Raw genomic sequence first — 18,726 nt, 5'->3', positions numbered from 1 at the left:
TTGGCTACCCCTCAGCCACCTCGCCCCTCTCTGGGCCTCACTTTCCCCAACTGTGTAATGGAGAGATAGTGGGGCACGCAGGGTACAGGCTGGGGGCGAGGCCAGGAGCCCAGACCTGGGTGGTCGAGGCCGGACCTTTGTCTCCACCCTGCCAGAGGCCGGCTGGCCAGCTGCATTCCTGCACTGATTTATGGTGGCCAGGGAGGCCCCGTTTTTCCCCCTGCCTGAGGGGTGTGGGGCCTGCAGGTGGACCTTCCCGTGGGCATGCACCCGCCTGGGCCGCCTCCACTGCCCCTGCCCCATCCTCATTCCCCCTGCCCGCACGGCCCCCAGCACTGTGTGCGCCCCTTGGCCCCTTCATCAGATCCCCATGATTCACAACCTGGTCCAGTCTCCTGTCTGTCTGCCTGGCTGGAACGTTGGGGATTTTGTCTGTTCTGTTTTCAATGTCTAAAATAGGGCTGAGCACACAGCAGCTACTTGATAGATGCTCGTTGAGTGAACCCTGATTTTCTCGGCCGCAACGTGGGCCAGGCTGGGCAGAGAAGATCAGAGAGACTTGTGGGGAATTGCCCTCAAATTCCCATCCACCCGGAACCTCAGGATGGGACCTGATCTGGAAATAGGGTCTCTGCAGATGACATTAGTCACGATGAGGTCCCACAGTAGGGTGGCTGGTGTCCTTATGAGAGGAGGAGAGACGTAGAGACACATGGGGAGATAGAGGCAGAGATTGGGGTGACGCCTGGAGCCCCCAGAAGCTGAAAGAGGCAAGAAGGACCGTCCCCTGGAGCCTGAGTAACGCCCAGCCATCCCCTGACCCCAGACGTCAGTCCTCCAGAACTGAGAGTCAATCCCTGCTGTCCTAAGCTGCCCAGTTTGTGGTCATTTGTTATGGCCGCCCCAGGAAGCTCACAGGGGACCACCGAACCTCAAGCCCTCCCTGACGAGGGGGCGACATCTCGTCCCTTGAGATTCCAACCCTGGTGGAGGGGGGTCCGCCAGGCATGAAGCCCTTCCTGGGCCCAGCTCCCACAAGAGATCACAGTGCCCCTCCTGCCTCAGTTTCCCCATCTTTCAGAGACAGTGGGTGATAAACACAATAGCTTCATTCACCCTGAGCTCCTGGAACCATCAGGACCCCCGTATTCCAGGTGGGGAAACTGAGGCTCAGGGCAGAGAACAGCTTCCGGGCAGAGGCGGGCTGGCTTGGCGGGGGGCCGTTAACTCCCAGGCCAATCGGTGGGCGGGCTGCCGTGGCACGGCCAGACCCCCGAGGGGCCAGGGCATTGTGCGAGGCCATAAAGGGGGTGGGCAGGCTGCCGACAGAGAAGGAAGAATTAATGGCTGTTGCTGTGGGCAGCCAACAACAAAGACGGGCAGTAAAGGCCGCCCTAGCTTTATGGGGCTCTGGGCCCAAGTTCCGCACCCCTGCAGGGTGTGTCCTGCCCTGGCCAGCCGGCTAGGGCTGCCCACCAGGCCTCAGGGATGGGGGAGCTGGGGGTGGTGTCCAGGCCCCCCGTGGTGGTGTCCAGGCTCCCCTTGTGAGCCCCTGGGCCCATTTGCCTGTCCTCACAAGGCTCTCAAGCCACACAGCTGGGCCACAACAGATCCTGAGCCACACCCAGGCCTCGGGCCCACCTGGGCCCTCTGGCTGAAACCCTGCCCCTTTCTGGACGGACCAGGAGGCACTGTCATACCCCGAGCTGCAAACCCAGGCTGGAGGTTGGGCAAAACCTCAGGAAACACCCCCGCCTTGGGCTGAGGCCCCAGATAAACTGCCCCAGTCTCCCCTCCCCAGAGCCTGATTTCCCCGGGGCTACTGGGTGCTCTGATCACGGGGCCACCTCCACCTCCCGCCAGTTCTGAGGACACCCCGCCTCTCTGCAGCCATGCATCCCAGAAGACCTGCCAGGGCCGCTCCCAGCTGACCTCTCACCAGCCTTCCCGCTGCTTCTCAAACCCGCCAGGGGCCGCGGTCCCCCCTCCAGGCCTTTGACCTGGCAGCTCCTCTCTTGGAATGCCGTCCTGGCTCTGTCCTAGCTCTATCCCCGCGGGCTTCCCCGTTGTCGCCCAGGTCTCTGTTCCCACGTCGCCCTGGAGAGAAGCCCCGAGCGCCTGTGCTCTCACTTGGAGCACATGCACCGATTACAGGCGACTCTCCTGTGTACCCCGTTCCCCGGCACCACCAAGCCGCATGGGTTTACACACTGGTATGGTCTCCTGTCCACCTGCCCTGGTAGGGTGTTTGGGATTTTGTCTGCTTAGTTCCCAGGATCTAGAATTGGGCACCCAGCAGCTCCTTCATAAATGCTCGTTAAGTGGACCTTGATTTCTCAGAGCAGCGTGGGGGTGGGACCCCCTATCCTTTCCCAAACCCGAGATGTGTCCGTGCACAACCCACGCTTCGGGCCACCTGCGTCCTGGCATCGGGCAGACAAGGGTCTTGGGGGCGTTTGGAGTCTGCCCTGCTGGGTTCACATCCTGTCCTCCCCAAGCCGCATCTGTGAAGGCGGTACAGAACCCCGAGGATGTGGGTGTGGACGTGCGGGCCTGGGCTGGGGGCTCCCACAGAGGCTCCCAAGCACACACTCCCTTCCCGTTTTCCACCTGCTGGGCGGGGTCACCGGGACAGGCCCCGCCACCACCATGTGGTGGCCCCTCCGCCGGTCTCCGCTGTGGCTGGGCCCCTACCCAGTGACGGAGGGCGTCCATCCGCTAGTTACCAAGGCTGGACTGCCCGCGTGTCCATCTTCCCCTCCCCAGCACCACCCACTTCACAGACGGGAAACTGAGGCACAGACCAAGCAAAGCCAAGCCCCCACCCCTGCTGAGCAGCCAGAGGGGCCTTCCCGGGCAGCCTGGGCGAGACTCTCCCCCGCCTTACAGTCTCCCATGGCTTCCCATTGCCCCCATCAAGGATCCCACTTCCCCTGCGGTCACTACTGGCCTGTCACCTCCTTGCCCTCACCTCCCTCTGCTCGGCCCCCTTGGGCCTTGTCATGCTTTCTGAGCAAAAGCCACAGGCCTCACCTCAGGGCCTTTGCACCTGCTGCTCCCTCCTCTGGAATGCACTTTCCCGGAGAATCTCCGCAAGGCTCCCTCCTTCCCCTCCCAGCCCCTCCTCACCCTCTGACCCCGGCCTCTGCCTCAGTTTCCTTTGCAGCAAAGGCGCCACCCAGCCTCAGGCCACACATGGATTTCTCAGTGGACCCTCGACCACCTTGGGAGGATGATGAGCACAGAAGGCCACCTGCCTCGCTCTGGGCCCAGCCCGGGTGGCAGGGGGAGGCTGGTGGGGAGAGGAGGGGGTCCCCGGAGGGACCCCGCCACCCACCCCTCCGCAGAGGGTGGAGGGGACAGTCTGCAAGGAGGAAGCAGATAAAGCAGGACAGGCTCCGGGTCAGGTAGTGGGCGGGGGGAGGGGCCCGGGAGGCAAAAGTGAGATAACCTCCCCTCCCCCAGGTGCGCGAGGGGCAAACAGGAAATTCTTGTTTGTGGCGAAAGGTGAGCATTTTCACTACCACCAGCTTCGAGGAGCTCCCAGCCAGGTCAGCGGGTTGTGCTGCGGACAAGGCCTCGACGGCCCCCCCGGGGTGGGGCCCCCTCCCCTCCCCTCCCCCGAAGCCGCCCTGCGGGCACAGCGGACCCCTCGGGAGCCAGGGCACCACGCATGCCCTGGGCCCACCTGCCAGCCTGAAAGAGGAGGACAGGCCCGTGGCCTGCATCAAACCACAAGGGGGGACCTGGTGCAGGGGGGAGGGGCGCCCCCAGGGCCGCCCACACGCGGGAGACCCCTCCCTGGCACCGTGTCCCCAGCTCCAGACTGCACGCGCCCAGGGCGGCGACCAGCCCAAGGCCGAGGGGCCCCAGCTGTAAAGAAAGCACCCGCTCCAGGGCCCCCAGGAGGAACTTTGCCCCCTTAATGGTGTCCGCTCAGCCCCCCTCCCGACACCCAGGCGGCTCCAAAGTCCGCGGGGCCCTACCTCGGATGCACGAGGCCACTGGGCGGCAGGGGGACTCCAGGAGTGAGGCCGTGTCCTTGGACGGCAGATACAGGGACAAAATCAGGAGAAACCGGGAGCGTTTGGGCGACCGGCAACCCCCAGCCCCAGAGAGGGACAACCTTGTCCCGGGCAGCCACCAATGTGGCAGGGAGAGGCCCACAGCTGGGAACAGGTGGAAAAGGACCCCTCGTGGTTTTTTTCTTTTTTTTGGCCCCACCGTGTGGCCTGTGGGATCCTAGTTCCCCGACCAGGGATTGAACCCGGGGCCCCTGCAGTGGAAGCCCCAAGTCCTAACCACTGGACCGCCAGGGAAGTCCAGAAAAAGACCCGTTTTTGCACTTGTGTCCAATACGGCTCATATGGGCAACCAGAGAAGGATGGCTCCCCCCACGGCCAGAACGGCAGGAACAGACAGCGTCCATGTGTGGGGACCATGGGGACCCCGCTGGAACCCTGGCCCTCGGAGGGGGTCTGGGAACGGGTGAGGATGAACGGCGGAGTGAGGCATCAGGCAGGGCTGGAGCCGCCCGGGAGCCTCAGGGCCTTAATCTCACCTACCTGGTCCTGGATCGTTCAAAAAAATATTTATGGAGGTGAAAGTCACGTAACACAGAATTCACCATTTTAAGGTGAACCATTCAGTGGCCTTTGGTGCACTGAACATTGTTCTGCAACCACGACCCCTATCTAGTTCCGGAACATTCCATCATCCCAAAGGAAGCCCCGTGCCCATCAGGAGTCACCCCCCTCCCCCTCCCCAGCCCCTGACAACCAGGAACCCACTCTCTGTCTCCGTGGATCTGCCTGTTCTGGACGTTTCCCATCAGTGGAGTCACACCCTGTGTGTCCTTCTGTGTCTGGCTTCTCTCACTGAGCATCGTGTTCTCAGGGTCCGTCCACGCTGTAGCGAGTGTCAGGGCTTCACCCCTTTTCATGGCTGAGTGATGTTCCCGTGTGTGGAGGGACCACATTTGTTTATCCATTCACCACTGATGGGCATTTGGGTTATTTCCATCTTTTGGCTATTATTACCAATCTCACTATTTCTATATTCTTTGGGCTTTGGACAAGAACTGATTCATTGTAACTCCTGTAAGCAAAGTGAAACTGCACTGAAAGAGCAGAGAAGCCCGCACAGCTGGTTTTTATCCCTCAACGTCCCCCCACAGAACACCCAAGAACAATAGGATGACACTTCCTCCTTGCAGCCCCCCAGGGTGGAGAGTCCGGGGAGCTTTTAATCTTTACATGGAGATCAGGCTGTGTCTCCCCTGCTCCGAGGAGGCCCCTGGCTCCCTGCTGCTGTCAGAAGAAGCCAGACCTCCTGCCTGCCAGGCTGTGGTCCTGGCCCCCCAGATGCCTGCACCTGGTCCCTCCCCAGCACTGGTCCCTCACTGCTCCCAGCCTGCTCCTGCCCGGGGCCTCTGCACCAGCCTCTCCCACCTGGCTCCCCCTCCTGGCGGCCCCAACCCAGCTGATAAAGCCCCTCCTCACATTATCGGGTCCTGGGAGGCCCTGCGCCCCATGACTCAGCGCTGGCAGCCGTTACCCAGGTGGGCAGGGGCTGGGTCCCTGGGGGCCAACCAGCCTCCCCCATTCACAGAAACGCCCACGCGCAGGGCTGGGGGACGGGACGGGGCAGGGCACGGGTGGGGCAGGGGCGGCACCCACATCCCCCACGGCCCCTCCCCCCTCGTGCCCACTGAGGCGGCCAGGGGCTTCCGTGCGGGTCTCGGTCCGGCACTGGTGCCGCCCCGCTGTAGCTCCGCCGTAACCATCGGCAGCCCGGCCCAGAGGGTGCGCTCCTGCCCCTTCTCGCCCCCTCCCCAGAGACCCCGGGGCAGGGACAGACAAACGGATGGATGGATGAAGTATGGCGTGGGGAGGCCGGGTGGGGCGGAAGCACCCGGAGTCTGGAACCCTCCCTGTCAAGCCCTAGGGGCTGTGGCCACGTCAATCCATCTTGCAGCCATGACTGAGCACCTTCTGTATGCTTTTTTTTTTTTTTCCTGGGCTGCACTACACTGTTTGCGGTGCACGGCTTGCGGGATCTTAGTTCAAGGGTTGAACCCGGGCCCACAGCAGTGAAAGCGCAGAGTCCTAATAACCACTGGACCGCCAGGGAATTCCCAACCTTCTGTATGTTAAGGCCCGTGTTGGATGCCCAAGAGAGACCCAGACAACCCTTGGGAGCCCCAGGCCTGCGAGGGGGACAGCAGGAGTCACACACAGGCAGGGGGAGGTGGTGAGGGAGGGGGCGTCTTTGAAGCTGGCCATCCCTGCGGCAGAATGGGGGAAGGGCAGGCTTGCCTGCTGCACACAGTAGGGGCTTAATCAGTGTTCACCGCGCGACCTCAGGCTCTTCCCACGAGTTGCCCTCCTGGCGCACCTGACCCCTGAGGCCACCCACCCCCGCCAGACGCAGGGCCACGTGGCCCTTTCATTTCCCGTCAGCGCTCCAGGGCTGCAGGGGCCCCCACTGGGCCTGCAGGAAATTGGGGAAGTGATTCTGGGCCAGGCAGAAACATCTGCCAGCTTGGCCAACCCCCACCCCCCCAACCAACCAGCATGTGCCCCCTCTCCGAAAAGACACGGCACAGATATTAATAAAGGTTCCAGAAACAAGTCAGAGAGCCTGACCACGAAGCTGACGATTAAAGGCGCTTCTTTCTGGATTTCCAGATGGTGAGGTTCCGGGGAAGCGCCCTTGTCTCTGGGTCAACCTTTCATGTAACTGGGGGTCTCCTGGAGCCTCAGTCTTCCCACCTGTGAAGTGGGCAGGGTGCACCTGGGTCATCCAGGTGGGGGACGAGGGAACCATGGGAGCAGATTGTGCAGAGAGAAGAGTCTGGCTCCAGGAAAATGGGTAGGGGGTTGGGAGGCAGGGAGGAGGAGCCACCTTGGTGGCAGGACAAGGCTAGTCACCCGCCAGCTCCATGTCACAGCTGGGGATGCCAGCAGGCCCAGCACTGAGGACGCACTCAGGATGGGGAACCATGAGGAGAAACTTCTAGGAAGGCAGCTGCCCTGCGACATGCAAACGACATGCAAATCCGGGCGGGCAGCCTCCCATCCACCTGGGAGCCCCCACCCACAGGCCTGGCTCTGAGCAGACTGCTATCTGCATGGGAGCCCATTTCACAGACGGGGAAACCGAGGTGCTGAGAGAAGGCCGCAGAGCTGGACTCGAACCCAGTACTGAGCCCCTTGGTGCCTCTGGACCACCTCAGAGCCTTGTGGGGCTGGGGGTGGGGCCCTGCCCGAGACCGCCTGGCACTCAGGGGGCACCGGGCAAATGCTTTGGAGTCAGACAGCCAAAAATCCAGAATCTTCTCCCTCTTCACTCCCTCCCTCCCTCCCGCCAGCAATTACGAACCCGACGTTCCATGATGCTCTCAGGGCATTTCGTTTGGGGGTTCCAGGCCCCCAAAACCCAAGGACGATTGTCTAGCTGCCACTTAGCCGCTGGCTCAGGGTTCTGAGCCCTGCAACCAGGGCCTGGCGCCCGGGGATTAAAACTCCTACCATGGGGTTTCTTCTGAAAGGAAGCAGCCCTGTTTCCCTGCAGAAGAGCCGCCGGCAGCCGGGAAAGCACCAGAAGGGACTCTCCTAGCGGTCCGGCTGTTCATGAAGATCCACCTGCCCAGGGAGCGAGGGACCCGTCACTCCCAGCCCGGGTTCGCGGAATGGAAGTGCAGTAGCATAAGAGAGCAGATTGCTGCCCCTCCCTAGCTGTGATGACCGGGTCCCCACCGTCCCCGGGCCTCACCCAGACAGCACAGGAAGGAAGGGGGGTGCTTCCCGCCTCCCGCCCAGGAGTCAAGAGGAAGGGGCCCTGGACGGCTCAGGGCTGGGGGTTCCCGCCCGGCACACCTGCAGGAGCCTCTGCCAGACTCCAGGCCGACGGTAAAACAGAACCTGCCCACGGAGGCCAGCGGGCTCAGGTTGCCAACAAACCTACCCGCTGACCGCAAGAGGGGGACTCTGCTCCTGGAGAGTGAGCCATGGCCTCTGAGCCTGCGCGTCCGGAGCCTGTGCTCCGCAACGGCAGAGGCCACAACAGTGAGAGGCCCGCGTACCGCAAAAAAAAAAAAAAAAAGAGAAGGACCGGGCGGCCCACCCCGACCAGAGTTGGCAGCCCCTGGGGCTGGGGGCGACCCCCTGGGTAGGGGCCTCACAAGCCCGGAAGATCCACAATGGAAGCCATGGGGTGGTGGGCTGGGGGACGTAACCTAACAGGGCAGAGGCTGGGGTGGCCACGGGGACCCTCAGAGACCCCTCACGGGGCAGAAAGAGAATGTGACACAGCCCCAGGGCCCACGGCCACTCCAGCCTGGACAGAGATGCCCCACCTACCCCCAGGGACAGTAGCAGGAGTCACACCCCCGCCTTGAGAGAACCCCTGGCCCCGCCCAGACAGACCACATGGCCCCCCCACCTGGACCTCTACGTGGCATGGACCCGGGTCTGCCCCATGGCTGCACACGGACCCTCCCAGACCTGTTTGGACGCATGCTCCCACCCCGACACGTGGACCCTCAGCCCTGCCCAGACCCAGCAGGTCCCACCACCTGGCGTGGTCTCCAGGCGCATATGGACACACCCGTCCAGCCAGACTCAGACACACAAACACAGACACACCCTCGTCCGCTGGCTGGCTCTCAGATAATGGCCCCAGACGGCCCGCCCTCAGCCGCTGCACCCACCCGGCCCCCACTGCCACGTGGCCACAAGGGTGGCCACCTCTGTCTGCTTTGTTCACAGGTGCATACCTGGTACCCAGAATGGGGCTGGTACACAGCAGGCGCTCCATACGTGCCTGTGGAAGGCCCAGACTCAGACACACACGCACACGGGTGCCCAGCCCGGCCTTTGCGCCGTAAAGCAGTCCCATGACCCCGTGGACCACACGGTCAGGGTCCCCTAAGGAGGCTCCACGGCCGGGCAGGCTCCCTGAGAATCTGCCCGGCATTGCTGAGCCCCAAGGATTGGGGACCCAAAGCCCTCAATGGAGTTTGTATTCATTTCCTGGGGCGGCAACAGGCCGGGGGGCTTGGCACAGGGATTTTTTCTTACACGGCTCTGGAGCCCAGACATCCAGAATCCAGGTGAGGCAGGGCTGCGCTCCCTCCAGAGGCTCAGGGGAGGGTCCTCCCTTCCTTGTCCAGCCTCTGGGGGCCTCTGGGCTTGTGGCTGCATCACCCCAGTCTCTGCCGCCAACGTCACACGGCCATTTTCTGTCTCTGTGTGTCTCTCCTCTTTTTCTAAGGGCACTGGTCACCCTCCTCCACTATGGCCTCATCTTAACTGCATCACACCTGCAAAGACCCTATTTCCAAGCAAGGTCCCCGTTCTGAGATTTTGGGCAGACGTGCCCATTCGTGCCCCCCCGATAGGTTTCTTCCTGGAATTAGGGTTTCATCTGTTTCTTGCTCATTGTCTGGAAGGCGGGGGTGGCGGCAGGCGGCACTGACTCTGTGTCCGCCACACCCCTCGGCCCCACGAGACCCCCGCCGGCCCTGACGAGGGGCAAGGCTGCGTCCCGAGCTGGGGCCTTCAATAGGCAGATTGGTTACCGTTTAACCCCGTGACCCCCAATTGTCCTCTGGCCGAGCGCAACTGGGCGAGCAGAGGAGGGCGGGCCGGCCCTGCCCCCACGTGTGCCCACCCACAGCCCACAACCCCAGCTGCCCCCGGACCCTCCCCGAGCAGTGGATGGCGTCTGCAAACGGGGTCGCTGGGCCTTCCAGAGGGCCCGGGATGCCACTCCAAGTCACCACAGGGGGTGCTGGCTCAAGATCAGAAGGCTCGGCGGGTTGAAGGGTCTTTGTCTCAGGTGGGGAAACTGAGGCACAGAGCAGGTGAGCCCTGCTCAGCACCCCCCGACTGCACCTCTGGATCAGACAGGGCGCACCCCTGTCCAAGATCACACAGCACGTGAGGGGAGGAAGGGATGTAACCTGGCGGTGGGACCCCCTGCAGCCCCTGAGGCCCTGGTCACACCTCACGGCTCCCTGGGGCTGCGTCAGCAAGGCGGCTCGGGAAGCCACGCGGACGGGTGCGGGCAGCTGACCTGTGCCCGGGCCGCCGATTCAAGCCACTGACTGGGGCAACGTGACTTTCTGGCTAACGGTTAATGGGCCCCACCGCACGCTCAAGATTCCCGAGACACGGGGCCAGCGGGGCCGGCGGGGGGTGGGGGGGACGCAAGGCTCACACACAGGCACACGTGCACACACACACGTGTGTGCTTGCAGACCCACAAGCATACAGCCATGTGCACACAAAACAGCCACGGGAAAGGGTCACCTGTCATCCACCGTACAGACGTGTGGAACAGGCAAAGCCCTGGGATCAACACACTCGGATACACAAGCTCAGCCACCCAGACCCCAGGACACACTCACAACACGTCCACACGTGCCAGGGCCAAGTCGTACGGGGGTGCACGCAGACGTACACAAACACTCCAGAAACGGGGACACACAAGCAGGCGCCTGAGGTGACAGATACACAAGACACAGCAGATGGGCCCACATGGCCCCAGACCATGCACACAGACACACGGGAGAGCCACGCCAGCAAACGCATGGTCACGGACACCACAGGGGGGTCTCAAGATGCCCCCAGAGCCCCGGCTCTGCAAACACAGACCCCGACACACACGGGGTCCCTCGAGACGGGAACCCCCAGCCCACAGGGACCCCACGCGGCCACCACATCCCCACGCACATGCGCTCGCCCACGTCAGCGGGCTGGACCCCACGTGCACCCCACACCCGCCGGGCACCACGTCCTCCGGCACCATGCGTGTCATTAGAAAGCGTGGGGAGGGGCCGGGCGCTTGGCAGTGGCCACCGGGGTGGGGAGCAGCGGTGGGCGTGGGGGGCCAGGCCACAGCAGCAGTGACCCCTCGGCGGTGACTGGGCAGCCAGGCGGCGGCGCCGGGGCCAGATAAGGCTCTTCCGGCTGAGTCAGTGTGGTTCCCAGGGCTGGCACGGGTGGGGGCACGGTGCCAGGGCTGCAGGCGGCATCCTCCCCACGCCCGCCACGGCCCATCTGGCTCCACGCCAGCAGCCGCAGTGGCTTTGATGAGGTGGGCGCTGTCCCAGGCGGGCAGGGCTGGGCTCCCGGGGGGTTTCCTGGCGCCGGTCCCACCCCCAGCACGGGGCCCAGGGACCCCGGCGCCCCAGGAAGACGCCCGGCGCCAGAGCTGGCCTGCAGGACCCATGGGCCTGGGCCCAGCCCACACTGCCCCAAGCAAACCGGCTCAACGTCATTGGGCTCAGAAGCCAGTGCCTGACCTCCAGCCTGTGTGCCCAGAACACACTCCACCAAAAAATTCTCCTCCTCCACCCTGGTCCCACAGGACCGGCTGTAGCGCTGGCCTCTTCCACTCCTGCCTGGACTGTGGAGCCCAGAAGGGTTCTCCCAGCGTCCCTCTCCCTCCCCCAGCACTAAACCATGCTAAGGCCCCCCTCTGAGCCCCCCTTTGCTTTGCCCTAATGTCTGCCCACCCCTACCCCTCCCACTTTATGTTCCAGCCACGCCGTTCCAAGATGCAGGCCCTAACCCTTCTCTCTCCCTCTGGCCAACTCTTACATGTCCTGCAAAGCCCCAGCTCCAAAGCCCATTCCTCTGGGCAGCCTTCCCTCTGGCTCAGCCCTGACTCTTCAGGGCTGAAGTACGTGTGTCCCTCTTTGGGCCCCCAGCCTCTGGGGGCTCCCAGGTAGGATGAAGAAACCATCTGCCACCTCTTCCCGGAGTCCCACAATTCCTGCTCCCTAACCCCACCCCATTCAGCCCCAAGCAACCCTCACGCGCCCAGAGATGTTCACTGCAGTGTTGTTTACAACAGGGAAACAGGAAAACAGACCAGCGTGTTGGTGTCAGCTCCACAAGGGAACCCGCAACGGCTAAAAAGAACTCGGCTACTTGAAACACTCTGATGAAACAGACAGATGCAGGGTGAAAATGATGAGAAAAAACGAGAAAAGCAGTACGTCCAGCTCAGCGTTTGGCAGATCCTGGCAGACCCCCGAGAGACCACACTTCGATACCTTACGCGTCACATTTCTGTGTAAATGGACAGAGAAAGGCCTGGGAAAACCGTAGCTGCTGCCAGCTAGGTCACAGAGGGGGCTGGCAGGCCTCAGGCCTCACTGGAATCCTTCCCTTTTTATCCCCCACCGGAATGGTGTCAAGTGTCACTTCTGGCATCAAAAAAGGACTTTAAAAATGTATATACGTGTACCTTCCATAATTTAAAAAAATCGAAGTGAGATGAAAGGAGCAGAAGAAAAAACCCCAAATGTGACCCCGGCCTCCTGCTGAGGACGCATCTGAGGCCCAGGGCTTCACCCCAAGTTGCCTGAACCCATTTCCGGGGCCACACAGGCTGGGGTGGAGGAGGACACCCACGGGAATTCAACAGGCCCCAGGAGGCCCAGGGAGGGGAGAGGGGACGGGCGGGGTCCACAGCAAGGCCTCAGCAGCCCCGAGAGGTCTTTCCTGCCTGGGGGCCTGTGTGTCCAGGCACCGGGTCCTGACACCCTGCTGTTGGGCCCTGGACCAACCGCCTCCATTTCAGACGAGGAGGGCCACCCGGGCTCCCCCGAAACCTGCAGCCAGGGGGGCGTGCCCCCTGCCCCTCACCATCTGTCCACTCCTCCAGTACACCCTGGGGCCGAATCCCAGCTCTGACACCTCCCCCGTGTGACCGTGGGCAAAGCTGCCTGACAGCTCTGTGCCTCAGCTTCCACAACTGTACGATGGGGCAAACGCAGCGCCCCCCCGCCTCACCACGAAACGAAGGTACACAAGACACACGCGAGACGCTCCACCTGCCGCCTGCGCATGGTTGCGCGACAAATACCAGCTAGAACTGTCATCTCTATGCCTCTGAGCTCCTTTACAAGTTGTGGGGAGCAGACACGACCTTGGAGAGGAGGGAAAATAATGATCCCGACCTTTAATGCAAATCGGAACCACAGTGAGATTGCACGCCACGCCACCAGGACGGCTGGAACCAAAGTCCTAACCACAAGCGTCGGAGAGGACGTGGAGAAACTGGAAACGTCGTGTGGCTGGCGGGGATGCAAAATGGAGCGGCCACCGTGAACAGCAGCTCCACAGAGTTACCACGTGACGCAGCATCTCCACTCCTAGGTACGTGCCCGTGAGAACTGAAAGCACGCGTTCACGCACAAACTTGTACACGCACGTTCATAGCAGCCAAAGGGAGAAACGACCCAGTGTCCGTGGGTGGAAGAATGGGTAAATAAAGTCCAGGATATACATGCGTAGAATGGAATATCCCTCAGCCACAAAGAGGGGTGAAGCCCTGACACTCCCACTACGTGGACGGACCCCCAGAACACGATGCTCAGGGAGAGAAGCCAGACTCAGAAGGACACACAGGGTGTGATTCCACGGATGGGAAACATCCAGTACAGGTAGATCCACAGAGTCAGAGAGTGGGTTCCTGTTTGTCAGGGGCTAGAAGAGGGAGTAGGGGTAAGAGCTAAAGGGTACATTTTAAAAGGTTCATTTTTGAGGTGATGAAAATGTTCTAAAATTGACTGCACAACCCCGTGAATGTACGAAAACCCACCAAATCGCGCTTTCGATAGCTGAATTATGTGCCAGGTGAATCTTAAGTCAATAAAACTGTTAATAAAAACCCCAGCGTTTGAATCACTGAAACTAAAGATTCAAATCCTCAAGTGGCTGACGATCTGCAGTTGAGACTCTGCTTGCTTAAAATCCCACGATGGCACAGCCCTGCTGGTAACAGGAAACCACCAGGATTTCACCAGGGTGCCATACCTGGTGGCAGCAGGCTGAGATCCTATTCGCTCCCCATGACACACTACGATCCCAGCCAGTGCTGGCCTCCATCAGCTTGAGTCCCTGGGGCCCCACGGCAGCGAGGTTCCAGGCTTTCAAGGAAAGATTCCGTGGCCCTGAGCCCACTGCTCCCGGCCCCTCCCCAGCCTGGCTGCCCCCCAGACCCTGTAGCCTGCGGCAGAATTTCACGGCTGTCGAGGGTTTTCGGGCGGAAGTCAGGCCTAGGCCCTGCCAAGACCGGGGAGGAAGAGGCAGTGACGGTGCCAAGCAGGCGGCCGGCCGGCCCGGCTGCCACGTGCCAGGAAGGGGGTGGGGCAGGCGCCAGAGTCAACACAGCCCCCGACATCTGCTGGGCTGGCTGAGCCCAGGCCACTGTTGACACTGGCCGCACAGATGCCTGGCCAGCTGGGCGGGAGGGCAGTGCTGGCAGCTGGACCTGGCACAAACAGGCAGGCGCAGGATCCTGGCGCTGCAGGGCAGCCCCCCGCCCGCCCACAACTTCCCTTAACCCCCACCGTCTTGGGATCCAATTCCATCCCCCGCAGGGCCCAGCCGGGCGGCGTCTGGCCTCCACACACAAGCCAAGCTGCATCCTACCCCGGGGCCTTTGCACGGGCTGTTTCCTCTGCCTGCCGCACCACCATCCCTCAGTGTGAGGGCCCAGCTCCTTCTCCGACCGGGCTTGGAACAAGTGCCACATCCCGAGAGACCGCCCCACATCCTCAGCTGGATGCCAGGTCACGTTTCCTCACCCCTTCCTCCCCGTTTGTTTACGGACCTTCTCTGAGTCCAGCAGGGGAGCTGTGTATCCAGTAGGGGCTCCATAAGCGTGAGACTGACTGTGTGACCTGGGTTCGCTGGGCCCCTTGGGCCTCAGTATCCCCAACCGTGCCCTGACCCTGGGAGTCCTCGAGACATCATCATTGTGTCCAAAGACCAGCGGGACGATGGCCCCTGGAGGCCCTTTGTTCCTGATGGGCCAAGGGGGCTTTGCGGCCAGGACACCTGATCCCTGGACTCCGCCTGGCCTGGCCACCCAAGCCCCGTCTCCCGCCAGTGTTGGGCCACGCAGCAGAAGCTGCTGGGCGGGGCCGGGGCTACCTGTCGACCCCCAACCCCACAGGGGCTGCGGCCTTGTCCCTTCCTCTGGCCTGGCCGTGACCCTGTGAGGCGGGGGGTGGGAGGTGTCTGGCTCTGGTCCCCAGCCTGGGGCTTCCTGATGGTTGGACTCAGGACAGATGGCAAATACTCGGCGAGTCCATAAATATAACTCGCCCATGAGGTTCCCGTTTGTGTTATTTTGACACCAGCAGACGTCAAGAGCTCGGTTCTGGGAAACCCGTCCCCCACCCCCAATGCCTCGCCCCTGTTTTCTTATCTGCAGAACTAGACAGACAGCAACCCAGCCACAAGCAGCTCCTCAAGAAGAGGAGGGAAACTGAGGCAGGGAGCAGGGTGGGGGGGGACTCCTGATCCCAGGCACTGGCTCAGGCTGGGGTCCACACGCAGAAAAGCCTTCAGGCGGGAGGGGGCAGCCGGGGCCACGCGTGGGGAGCGGCCAGCCACGCCCTAAGGAGATGACGTCTGCTGGCTGTCATCCCACCCCTTGGCACTGCCGCCCGCGTGCCAGGACCCAGCCGGAAGCCAGGCAGCCCCACCCATCCCGAGATGCCTGGGCAGGGGATTAACCTTCCTGCCCATTCCTCAGGCTGGCCTCCTGCCTCGGCGCCGCTGCCCTGGCCGTGCCCACCCCGCGGGCACTGTCCCCTTCTGCCTTTATACCTGCCCCGTCACTCCCGTCACAGCCCCTGGCTTGTTCCTCTCACACTGTGTGTCCAGTTTCCAGTTCTGTACTTTATCTGAGCTTTCTGAGGGTGGACGGGATCCCAGCGCCCTTTTCCCACATGGCGGCTGGGCCTCATGATCCTTCCAGGAGGGTCCCACTGCCCATCCTGGAAGCCAGCACGGGGGGAGGGTGCCCCAAGGCCATACACGGCCTCCTCCCGGCTCCCATGTGCCTGGCGCGTCCGTAGCCTCAGATGAGGCTCAGGCGCTGGGCCTGGGAGGCTAGGTCCCCACCGTCCACTCTCGGAGGTCGGGGCAGGGCCCAGCTGGCCTCAGGCTGGAATGCAAGCCCAGCCGGCCGCCCCGGCCGCCATCTGGTTTCCATCTGCCCAGCCCAGCGAGGCCCAACTTCAAAGGATCCCCCGCCCGGCCACTTCCTCTGCCCTGGCCGCCCGCGGGGAAGGCACCAGGACGGCCCGCTTCCTCCCCACCCCTCTGGAGCCCCCAGGAGCTGCTGCTGGGCCGTCCACACCGATGCGGCCACCCCCTGCTCACCCCCCTCTCCACAGCCACAGGCTCAACAGACCAGACTTGACGCCACGGACGAGGCCTCTGGCCCTGCGCCCCTGTGCTCCCGCCCCTGCCCGCCTGCCAGCCACACCCATGAGCCCCACGGAGCCTCGTCCAGGCGCGCGGCCTTTCCCAGGGCCGGTCCCTGCTCAGAACCCCCTCCTTGCTCTATCTCTCTGCTTGTCCTCTGGTGCAGATGGAGCTCCCTGAACTTCCCCCTCGTGTCCCCACATGCACGCGTTTACCGGCCAGCCCGTCCCACCCACGTACACGACCCCACACCGTGGCTTCCACGAGAACACCTGACCCCCTGGCAGCGACTGCCCACAGCCCCTGTTAGGACGCGAGGCCCACCTGCTTGAACTGCTCCTCGTACGTCCAGTCCCCGTGGTCCGGCGGCTGCAGCTGTGGCACTGCGTGGGCAGCCCCTCCGGGGAGGGCCGGGCCAGCCCCCGGGCGCTCCTGGCCGCCCAGAGCCCGGGGCCCGCCGTCGCCGCGGTACGCCTGCAGCGGCTGGGCCTTGCGGGGGAACAGGGCTGCGGGGCCCGGGCCGGCGGAGCCAGGGGGCCCGAGCCCCACCTCGTCCTCGTAGTCCTCGTCCTCGTCCTCGTCCTCGTCTCCCAGATCCTCCTCCAGCTCTTCCTCTTCCTCCTCCCACTTCGGCTTCCTGAGGCAGACACGGGGCGCGGGTCAGGGGAGAGGGCGAGGCCCGTGCCGCCTCCTGCCTCGTTTTCCCTGTCTGGACGTGGGTGAGCAGCCCCACGTGCTCTGGCTGTGGAGAGCTCCCGTGAGGAGGCCAGCTCAGGCCGTGGGCCTTACTCTCCTTGTCCCCAATCAGCTCAGAGCAACTAGAGGTGCCCCTTGGGCATAAACCCCAGCCCCTGCCCACCTGCTAACCCCGTCTCCCCTCCCGTCCCCTCCGTCGCACAGGCTTCCTTGCTGGGCCTTGAAAATACCAACCCAGTTCCTGCCTCGGGGCCTTTGCTGAGGCTGTTCCCTCTGCCAGGCATGCTGTTCCCCGCTCCCCCTTGCCCTTCCCAGAGACTGTCACCTCCTCAGGAAGACCTCCACCCACCACTGCCTGAAGTTGACCCCGGCCCCAGCCACCCCCCTCCCCAAGACGCCTGCTTTATTTTCTTGGCACCTCCGATCACAGCCTGCAATCGCCCTGCTGCTTTGCTCGTTAAACGTCTTCTCAGAAGGATCCCACTGGGGTTTTGCCAACGCCCCGCTCAGGGCCTGCGTCAGACCCTGGGGAGGCACGTCTGGGGGCAAATGGATGCTCACTCTGCGTAGGTTGCACCCGGGCTACGGCCTCTATCATCTGTCCCCGCCACTAAATCTAGTACAGCCTCGCCAGGCGATGGGGGCCATTGGCCACGTGTGAGTAGCTCCATTTAAATTAAGGTGAAATAAAGCTACATAAGGAGATCCCAGCCGCAGTGGCCACACTTCAAGTATTTGTCAGCCTTCTGAGACGGGTGGCCCCGATCCTGGGTGGTGCAGGTGGAGAAATGTCCACCTTCCCCCCGGGAAGTTCTAAAGAACGGTACGTCCTGGGTGGACAGCAGGACAGGGGTTTTGTTCTTCCTCTATGGCTGTGTCCCCAGGGCTGAGAGCCGCCGGCACGTGGCAAGTGCTCGGCGTGGGGGGCCCACACACCCCAACTCACAGGTCATCGTCGGAGCCCTCGAAGTGGCCGTCCCCTTCGGGGAGGCCGGCCGCCTCCCTGCCTCGGCCGGGTGCGGGGGGAGAGCCTGGTGCCCCCTCTGGGGCCACGTCCTCGTCCTCTGAGCCGGGGGGCCCATCCTCGGAGCTGCCGGGGCTGGGCGCGTGGCCGAGGCCGGCGGCGGCAGCTCGCATGGCGGCCAGCGCGGCCATCTGCGCCCGCTGCATCCGGGCGCTCTCAGGCTCCCTGTCCTCGTCCGGGGCGGCCCTGGCACGGGCCGGGGGGCCAGCCGCAGGCTCGGGGGTTGGCGGTGGCGGCTGCCGGGCCTCCAGCTCCTGGCGTGCCCGCTGCTGCCGCTGCAGGAGCGTCTCCATCACGGCCTGCAGCTTCATGGCCCTGCGGGCCGGGCCGCCCCGGGCACCAGGGCGGGGCGGGGGCGGCGGCGGCGGGGGCGGCGGGGGCGGCCCCTGGGGGGAGGGGGCCCGGCCGCACTGCAGTGTGGGGGCCGCGGGGGAGCCGGGGCAGTGCAGGGTGGCGGGGGGCAGGGGCGGGGGCCGCCGGGCTCAGGCTCAGGGCTGGTGGGGCATGCCAGCGGCAGGCGGGCGACACCTCCTTCTCACACCGGGAACTGGGGGGCGGCGGCTGGCGGGTGGCTCATTCACGTGTCAGCAGAAACCTGGAGGGAACAGGAGAGACCGTCAGACCACGCCTGGGCTCCTCCCCACTCAGGTCGGACCTCAGAGGCCTCTGGGAAAATTGTTTCCATCCACGCCCATCAGTGTGCAAACCTGGGGGCCTCCCTGGAGGTGGAGGAGCACGTTCGTCCCATCTGCCCCCACTCTGTCC

The 18,726-nt window shown here is 63.5% G+C and overlaps 1 protein-coding gene across 1 annotated transcript in view; it reads right to left on the bottom strand.

Annotated features, from left to right (window-relative positions):
• ARID3A (AT-rich interaction domain 3A) overlaps positions 1–18,301 on the bottom strand; it is a 28,500-nt gene extending 10,199 nt beyond the window's left edge. Inside the window, exons 1-2 of the mRNA XM_029216957.1 lie at positions 17,884–18,301; positions 16,566–16,878 (exon numbers count right to left, since the gene is read on the bottom strand). Of these exons, the coding sequence (XP_029072790.1) occupies positions 16,566–16,878; positions 17,884–18,272 (702 nt within the window). The 5' untranslated portion in view covers positions 18,273–18,301. The remainder of the gene's footprint in view (positions 1–16,565; positions 16,879–17,883) is intronic.
• Positions 18,302–18,726: the final 425 nt, after the last annotated feature.

This window comes from Monodon monoceros, unplaced genomic scaffold (genome assembly GCF_005190385.1).
Source record: "Monodon monoceros isolate NGI ecotype Baffin Bay Population unplaced genomic scaffold, NGI_Narwhal_1 Super_Scaffold_12, whole genome shotgun sequence".
Taxonomy (NCBI): Eukaryota; Metazoa; Chordata; class Mammalia; order Artiodactyla; family Monodontidae; genus Monodon; species Monodon monoceros.
This window is presented reverse-complemented; position numbering and strand designations above follow the sequence as displayed.